The 10025-nt window shown below is 37.6% G+C and overlaps 1 protein-coding gene across 1 annotated transcript in view; it reads right to left on the reverse strand.

Moving 5' to 3' along the window:
- Nucleotides 1-10025, reverse strand: part of Pir (pirin) — a 105767-nt gene that overhangs the window by 12158 nt on the left and 83584 nt on the right. The window contains exon 8 of the mRNA XM_048796369.1: nucleotides 4841-4923. Within this exon, the coding sequence (XP_048652326.1) occupies nucleotides 4841-4923 (83 nt within the window). The remainder of the gene's footprint in view (nucleotides 1-4840; nucleotides 4924-10025) is intronic.

The following is a 10025-nucleotide window of genomic DNA, read 5'->3' on the forward strand; positions in this document are numbered from 1 at the left end:
TGTCTATTCTATTCTGCTGCCCTTCCTATCCCCCCTACTCCTCCCCTCCTCTCCCATCCTTTCTCTCTATCCACACTTTTTTTTCTTTTTCTCATCACAACATCATATATGTATTCTGTATAACAATGAGGTTCTCTTTCCATCTTCCGTGCAACTCCCCTTCTCCCTCTTTTTCCCTCCCATCTCTCTTCCCTATTTAGTGATAGTCGTCTTCTCATGCTCTTCCTCCCTATCCCATTTTGAGTCATCCCTTTATATCAGAGAAGACATTCGGCATTTGTTTTGGGGGGATTGGCTAACTTCACTTAGCAAAATCTGCTCTAATGCCTTCCATTTCCCAGCAAATGCCATGATCTTGTTATTTTTTAGTGCTGAGTAATATTCCATTGTGTGTAAATGCCACATTTTTTTTTTTTATCCATTCATCCATTGAAGGGCATCTAGGCTGGCTCCACAGTCTAGCTATTGTGAATTGTGCTGCTATAAACATTGATGTGGCTGTGTCCCTGTAGTATGCTGGTTTTAGGTCCTTTGGGTATAGACCAAGAAGAGGAATAGCTGGGTCAAATGGTGGTTCCATTCCCAGCTTTCCAAGGAATCTTCATACTGCTTTCCATATTGGCTGCACCAATTTGCAGTCCCACCAGCAATGTATGAGTGTACCTTTTTTCCACATCCTCACCAGCACTTGTTGTTGTTTGACTTCATAATGGCTGCCATTTTAAAACTTACTTTTAATAGCTGGGTACAGTGGCACATGCCTGTAATCCCAGCAACTCAGGAGGCTGACGCAGGAGGATGGCAAGTTTGAGGCTAGCCTCAGCAATTTAGCAAGGCCATAAGCATCCTAGCAAGAGCCTGTCTCAAAATAAAAATATACAAAGGGCTGGGGATGTGGCTCAGTGGTTAAGGCCCCTGGGTTCAATCCCCAGTACTAAAAGGATAAAAAGAAACTTACTTTTAAAAATTGCTTGTTATTCCATAAGTATTATTGCCAAAATATGTCTTGAGTTCCACTGATACTAACAACAGATGATTAAAGTCCAGATGAGAGTCCTATGATTCATTTAATGTGTTAATAACTTCTAAACTATGCCTTTCTTGGTTTGTGTGATTGATTATAAATACAAAGTTTGGGATAACAGCAGGACTTTGAGAATTAATCAAAGGGCATGCTTTTGCTATAGTAGCATTTTTCATAGTCACATATTACATTAAAAATGACCAGAAAGGAACTGAACTTTAGCATGGCTTAATTGCATACACTTGTTCTTACTAGAATTCATTGTTTATACTTCTTAGGCCAATGGAAAGATAAAACAATTAACTGCAGTTTTTAAAAATTAGTGGTTTCTTTCATCATGAAATTTTTACACATAAATAAGCAAAAATGGGGTATTTTATTTCTCTTTCCATAGTTATTTTTTTAAATATTTATTTAGTTGTAGATGAATACACAGTATCTTTATTTATTTTTATGTGGTGCTGAGGATTGAACCTGAGTGCCTCACACATGTGAAGCAAGTGCTTTACCACTGAGCCCCAGCCCCAGCCCCTCCATAGTTATTTTAATCAAATATTATATATATATATATATTTGGTACCAGGGATTGAACTCAGGGGCACTCAACCACTGAGCAACATCCCCAGCTCTATTTTGTATTTAGAGACAGGGTCTCACTGAGTTGCTTAGGGCCTCGCTTTTGCCGAGGTTGGCTTTGAACTCGCGATCCTCCTGCATTAGCCTCTCAAGCCACTGGGATTACAGGTGTGCACCACTGAGCCTGGCTGAAATGTTATATTTAATCAAATATTCATGTCTTTATTTTAGTGAATTCTGCATAAATGGTGCCAGCTTGAGAGACTGGTTACTCCCAAGAATGGTTCTGAAGATAGTCAATGAGGAACTGATTGTTTACCTCAGTATACTACAGGTGAGACTGTTAATAATAAATAGAAAACTAGTATAAACAGGGTCTAAAGGTGAGATGGAGTGTTTCATATCAAACTTATGTGCTCCATATCATAGAGCCATCAGGACAAACATCACTCAGGAGAAGGTTCAGAGCAACAACTGGGAGGCCCAAGCAGCAAAGGGAGCCTTAGCCCTTGAAACAGACCATTCCAGGGTGACTGGTCCAGGATGAAATGTCCTGGGTAGCCTGAGGTCGATTCTAATCTCTAAGAACTCTGAAAAATCTAAGTTTGTTTTGAAACCATTGTGGTTTGGGCTTTCTCTAGGAAGTCAAAGGGTGTGGCCAGAAGACTCTTAAATCTATCATAAACCAAGCCCCCTGCAATTCCTTCTGCTACAGCAGACTGCAGAATAATGGCCAAGAGGGTACCTGCAGGCTGACATGTGTTAGCCTGAGATTGGTCAAATAAATGCTGAGATGGAGGAAAGGAACCTGATAGAGAGAAGGCATGGTTTTATACATTGTTCTTGTTTTGCCCTCCTTTCCTGTCCTAGAGATTGGCCCCTCTAGAGGAAACTTTCCCCATCACTGTTAGCCAAGAAGGCGGGCATGATGCTGAGATGAAGTTTGAAGATAAACCTGGCTTACAGCCTGACTGAGTCAGGGTCCCTTAGGGACTTTTTTTAGCTGTAGAAATTGCCTTCAAGCCTAGGTAGGGTATGTACAGATCCTTATGATATAACATGTATGTGATATAAGTGTCTGTTAAATGAGGTATTTGGATCAGTAAACTCTCCAGCTACCATTTTTGGGCACCTCCAATATATTACACCAAGGATTGGCAAGCTTTCTCTGTAAAGGGCAGAGAATTTTAGGCTTTGTGAGAACACAGCAACTCAATTCTACCTTTACGGTGTGACAGAATCCATAGACTATACAGAAAAGAATAGATGTGACTGTGATACAATAAAACTTTATTTATGAAGACATATTTGGATTTGGCCTAGTACACATTATTTACTGACCCCCGTGCTAGATATAAATAGACTCTTAGATCATTCCAAATATTCTTAACAATCTCTGCAGTTGGCCTCAGTTATTTCAATTTTTTATACCTTTTAATTAATTAATTAATTAATTAATTTTTTTATGTGGTGCTGAGGCTTGAACCCATGGCCTTGCACATGCTAGGCAAGCACTCTACTGCTGAGTCACAACCCCAACCCCTTATTTCAATTAAAAAAATTTTTTAAATTGTAAGTGGACAGATACATACCTTTATTTTTTATTTATTTATACGTGGTGCTGAGGATTGAACCCAGTCCCTCATACGTGCTAGTTGCACTGCTAAGCCACAACCCCAGCCCACTAAAGTGTCATAACGAACAAGTGGCAAAGCCAAGATTCAAATCTTTACAATCCCTTTACTGATGTTATCTAAGGGGAAATTTCTACTCTCTTGTGGATAGAACATGCACTCTTTAAATGCTAATTTTTAAAAACCATTTTTTAGATAGAATTCTTTCTAAGGTTTGGATGGTGCAGGCTATAGCTTATACACAGAACAATGGCAGAATAGTTCTTTGAACCAGGAGTGCTGCTTGCCCATGTGTTGATGATTTTTAGCTAATTCCTTTCTATCCCAGTTGTCCCCTGTGCTCTGACTCCCCTCATCATTTCTTCCTGGTGTTCCATTTTACCTTCTAAATCCTTATTATCTGCAAAGAAATGAGGTTGCTAAGTTAAATAATATTGCAAGCTATTCTGACATCAGTAGATTCTGGCCCATGTATAGCTTTCATGCCTCTTTTCTGAATTGGAGTGAAATATGTGAAAGTGCATTTTTGTAGGTCAAAAATGGCAATTTCATATGGTTCGACCTAACATTCAGGGCATTGATTCTGAGATATGCACTCTTTCTGGTGCTCATGAGATTTTTCTCCTATTTACTTTACAGTTCATGGAGGTGCTGCAAATGAGGAAAGCAGCAGAAAGTGACTTCCAGGAAGGTGGGCTAAGATATGATAATTCCTAAAATCCATTACACTCTGTACGACAAGGGTCGGGGGTCAGAAATGAGTCACACTACCTCTCTATCAGTCACTGGCACACTGAAATAGTTCTCATTTCTACTTCTCAAAACTCATCTTTTCAGAAGCTTTTGCACAATTGTCTCTTTAATCTTTTCTATTAGAGTGACCCAAAGTCATCCCATTGCATTAACAGACTCACAAGAAGGTGAGCGAGCCACTCAATAGAATGAAATAGACATGAGAAAGAAGCTTGGCAACCTGGACAAAATACCTCTCGGGACTTTTAAAATATTAACCTTTACTTATAAAACAGAGAATCATCCAAAAAAGGAGATGAAACACATCCCATGGCCCCCTCAGTTCCAAATGGGGATTATTTTCAAATGGCTCTATGTGAGTATGCGTGCAGGTCAATATTTACACTTCTAGAGGGCCAAATCATTTTTACTTATGCTAAAAGCAAAATAAACCAGTTTTACAAAGGATGAAAATTAAAGACAACAAAGATGCCTCCAGGTTCAAACAAGAGGGGGCTTCATATGATTCCTGAAGATGAGGAATCAACATACACGAAACTTTAAAATAAATGAATAAAAAATAGCATAAATTAATGAAAGGGATTGATAAATTTGTGGCATAATTTACTCTCCCAGGAAGAAAGAACAATTTCCAGCTATACAAGGGATTGAAGGAGGGCTGGGGTTGTGGCTCAGCAGTAGAGCGCCTGCCTAGCACGTGCAAGGCCCCTGGGTTCGATCCTCAGCACCACATAAAAATAAATAAATAAATAAATAGATAAGTAAGTAAGTAAATAAATAAATAGATTGAAGTATTTTCCTAGAAACTAGCAGGAAGTACAAGTTAAGAAAAGTAAAGATTTCTAATACGTACCTTATTCTCCACCTGGACACTGTCACCTTCTCCAAGCACTGCTGTGTGATGAGGTTCTATTTTCTGTTGAGCATCATCAGGCCCTACAAAAAAAAAAAAAAAGAAAAGATGACCCACTAACTTTAAGACTTATTATAGTACATTTATCCTATGATTGCACATTTGGGCAAACATTTAGTACCATATTAGTTTTAATTTCCAAAATAACAGACTTAGGGATCTCCTCAAACCTCTTGATCAGGTAGATTTGACACTACCAAAGTCTGAAACTGGTTGCTTTTCAATATAGATGAGAACAGGGAAGTGAGTCCTGCATTGTGTTTCCATTTATAGTTCAATGGATAAGCAAAGTCCTTGGCATTACATGTTCCTAAAAGTGTTTCCTTGGGAAAATTATAAACCCCAGAAAAAGTAATCATACCTAGGAAAATTATCAAATTCCATCATTTATTCATTTCAATGCAATGTTTACTGAGTACCTACAATTGCCTAGTATCATGGGAAAATACAAAATGTGCAAAGCAGACTTCTTGCTTACAAATAATTAAAAATCTCATTAGGATTGAGTGCGGTGGCACACGCATGTAATCCTAGTGACTCTGGAGGCTGAGGCAGGAGAATTGCAAATTCAATGCCAGTCTTAGCAACTTAGTGAGGCCCTAAGTAACTCAGTGAGACCCTGTCTCAAAAATAAATAAAAAGGGCTGGGCATGTAGCTCAGTGGTAAAGTGCCCCTGGGTTCAATCCCTGATAGAAAAAACAAAAATCTCATTGGAGCAAACAAAATACATACACAAAATAATCAGAGAATAATTCGACTGAAAAATAAATAGCTATTGAATAATAGCTATTGAACTACGAACAGGACCCTATTCTAAGTGCTGCAGAGGGTATCTTCAGGATAGATAAGTTTTCATTCCTTCTGTATTGACGTATTGATGCTTCATTCCTTCTGTATTGACTGTATTGAAAGAACAAATGAAATTGACTTTTCAAGGTAACAAAAAAGTTGATTGTGAAAACAGGGGCTGCAGGGCTCATTCAGGTCTAGGGACTCCAGAAATTCGTTGTGGAGGAGATAACACTTAAACAGAGCTCTGCAGAACTAGGATAAACCTGCAAGAAGCAAAGTCAGGAAAAGGGGAATTCTAGACAAAGAAGACAGACAGTGGGAAGGTAATGCAGGAACATTTCTGGGGAAACTGTGGACCTCCCACCATTGCTCAAACATGCTTCTAGAATGACCGAAATGGAGGCTGGCTTTAGATTTGGCAATAAAAGTCTGGGAATTAAAGAAGAACCTCATTTAGAGTTGGATGATATTTTTAACTGTGATGTGGAGCAGCATTTTATTAGGTGTGTTTTATTGAGATCCCCTGGGAGCAATGAACCATGTCTTTATTTTCATCTTATTCATATATAGCCCCCATTACCCGTGTGGTTCCTTTCTGGCCCCTAAGTTTGTCATATAGCGTGTTTCATGATACATAGACCAAAATAGTTTATAAACTCCTTTGCTATGCGTTAATGGAGTGAGCTGACAAGAGACAGCACTCGAAATACCGAGTTGGTATTTCTCTGCACCCCTTATCAGGGTGGCTTGCTCTACTGCAGTGCTCACTGATTTGTGAGGAAATCTTAATTTAGAAACCAAGAATTGAGCTGTCTGAAGGGCTCTAATCCTAACTTTACATGGGGTGCGACTTCTGCCCGTGCTCCCTGCTGATGTATGAAAGTGTCAATACTGGAGAGGCCATTCAAAATGTTTCACCCTGAGATAGACCTTTCTTATAGACACTGGAGTCAGGTTTCCACTGTAATAATTCTAAATGTACCTCTAGCTTCTGCATTGTTACATGAAATGCTTAAAACAAGGGGTCATAGAAGGCAAAGACTGATTTCATCTTCATTTCTAGGTCATTTCTATGATATTTTTCCCAATCTAGTTATCTCCTGAACCTAAAATTGGTCTCAAAGGAAATATATCTTATTGTTTCTGATTACTTTCTATTATAAATAGGGCCAAATCAGATAATAAATAGTTTCCATTGGGAATCTGTGCCAAAGAATGTTCAATCTAATAGGATAGTTAAGGAAAATTTAGCCGAAGATGATTTAATTGCAAATTTTTTACCTAAACCATCATAAAAGAGCAAAAATACTTGAAAATCTATTTTAAACTCAGTGCTGGGGCTGGGATTGTAGCTCAGTGGTAGAGCACTTGCCTAGCATGTGTGAGGTACTGGGTTTGATTCTCAGTACCACATATAAATAAATAAATAAAATAAAGGTATTGTGTCCATCTACAACTAAAAAATTCTTTTTTTAATTGTCAACTTGTACTCTAACTATNTTTTTTTTAATTTTTTTTTTTTTTAGCTGTCAATGGACCTTTATTTTATTTATATGTGGTGCTAAGAATCGAACCCAGGACCTCACACATGCTAGGCAAGCACTCTACCACTGAGCCACAACCCCAGCCCCTAAAAAATTCTTTTATTAAAAAAAGTGCCATTAACTGCTGTACATCCCTTCTGCATATGCCATCTGGTCTTTTTCTTTTTCTTCTCTTTATGAGAACTGCTGTCCCACTTACTCTGTGTCCCACACATTCTAGTACTTCCATCATATTTTGACACCACTAATTTTATGTATATAGTTGAAGATCCCTTATCTGATACAATCAAGACTGTTAATCAAAAAACAGAAACTTCCTTAAACATTTCATTTTAAATTGAAGTGTAAATGTGCATTAGTTTTTGAATTTTTATGAATACAGCTAAAATGGGTCTACTGACTGGATTGAAGCATTGTCTTTCTTTGTAAGACATACCCATGTGGCATCACCTAAATCCTTCTGGTTTATTACAGTTTCCCCTAATCTTTGCCATCTGTCTCATTCATATTGATTTGAAGACATTTTCTTCAGCAACTTACTTTTACAAAGCATCTGTCTTAGTCTTTCTAGAATACCATCTCTCTTTTCACATTTATTTCTTTGCTTTACATGTTAATTAAATTACATAGTTGCAATTAATGGTGCAACTGGCACAAACAAATGGAGAACAAAAACAACTGCCTTGGAGTCCAGTACAGCTCAGCTGGTGGAAAGACCTGATCATCCTAGCTGTGGGGTACATCCCTCACAGTATTCACTATGGAATGCAAGAGCACCAGTCAATCCAGTTAATTGAGTAAGTGGAGGTCAATTAAGAGCACTTCTGGTATATATGTGTGCTTGCCCACTTTTATTGTAATATCCAAGGACCATGTCAAGTTTCTGAATACCACTCAGAATTAGGAACCAAAGGTTGAATACCAACTAAGTTTAAGTGGGACCATTCTGCCTTTGTAAGCCAGTTAGCTGTCATTTCAGTACCACAGATAAATGTTTTTAGATTTCTAAATGCCTTTTTCTCAGCACCAACATTATACTTGATATTGGTCCTTTTAGGGCACTGGCATTCAAACTGATAAAACCAGAGCAAGCTTCAAGGACATGACACATAAACTCTTTCACCCTTTTGATCTCTGCATTAATGTGTAATTTTCATCATAGCTGCAGGGAAGGGGCTCAGTAGTAGTACCTCTGGGATCTATTAATTTTCTGACCATACAGTTTTTATATTCTTTTGATTTTTTTCTTTTTATCACATTCTGCACAGAATCCAGCTGAGGTGATGGTCAAAGGACTTTCTGCCTCAATAAGAGACTGTCATCAAAGGCAACAGTTGACTTAGAAAGCTTTTCCAATGTTAAAGAAAGCAAATGTATCAAAATTTACAAAAAGCCTTGAAAAGCATACCATGGATACTTTCAAATGAATCTTGAATCTAGTAAGAAAGTGCTAATTTTATTCATCTTATATTAGCACTGTTAACAGCTTTTCTTCAGGGTGTTATTAGAAGACAGTTAAATGATCTCACCGTACTTACCTTGAACTTTAAAATGTATGACTAACCTTGACAAGTAGATGTCCACTCTTTCCCATCATTCAAAACTGCATCTGTTTACAGTCAAACTAAATGTACCAATGTCTATTTTTAAGTAGTCCTGTATCAATACTTTTTTTTTTGTTGTTGTTGTTGTTACTGGGGATTGAACTCAGGGGTGCTTTACCAATGAGCCACACCCCCAGGCCTGTTTATGTTTTATTTTGAGAAATAGGATCTTGAAGAGTTGCTTAGGGCTTCACTAAGTCGATGAGACTGGCTTTGAACTTGTGATCCTCCTGCCTCAGCCTCTTGAGTCCCTGGGATCGATGAATACTTTTAAGAGCCTTCTTAAATTTCTACTTTGTGAAGTCTCCCCAGATTATTTTCTCAATCCAAATTGCAGCCTATTTTACTGCAGCTTAATACACTAATTATTTTTACATTTATTTTTTATTGGTATAATTATACATCATAATGGGTTCAATATATCAAAGCTGTATAGCCACATAACATAATTTGCTCAATCTTCTTCCTCAGTACCTTCTCTTTCCCTCCCACCTCTGTCCTTTTGATCTACCTGCTCTAGTCTACTGATCGCCCTTCTATTATTACTTTAATTAGTTCAATATATATATATATATATATATATATATATATATATACACACACACACACACACACACATATAAATAAAATGGGGAATCATTGTGGTATATTTGTACATGGACATAGCATAATTTGGTAGAATTCATTCCCCAGTACTTCCTCTTGCCCATATTTATCACACCTACTTCAACAGAATGGAGGTGCTTATTAACATTTCAAAAAGAACAATTACTTGTTTATCAGTTCCTGCCATCTGTAGTTGGCTGGTGCCAATCTAGTTTTATAAGCAAGATAAAATCAAAGCAGTAAAATCGGAAAGCATTTTCTAGATTCTATATAAATTTTATAAGTCAGAACACATTCAATAGCTCTTTCTGTTTTGCCGTTTCTTTTCTCCGTGATTGTTCTTGACTCTTTTTTTTTAACACCCCTATTAGAGATTGGGTAAGAAGAAGGGAAGGAAGTAAAATTCAAATGAGGTCCTCATAAAATTCAAATGAGATAAAATTCAAATAGGGTTGCTCATTAATTCAAGCAGAGTCCTAAGAGGCTAGTTTTGTGAGCTGGATTCTGTCCATGGTCCCGCTTGCTCTGGATAGATGCAACTTCACTCCAAGACTACAGACCACACTCTATCTTTTTTT

This window comes from Marmota marmota, unplaced genomic scaffold (genome assembly GCF_001458135.2).
Source record: "Marmota marmota marmota unplaced genomic scaffold, marMar, whole genome shotgun sequence".
Classification (NCBI taxonomy): Eukaryota; Metazoa; Chordata; class Mammalia; order Rodentia; family Sciuridae; genus Marmota; species Marmota marmota.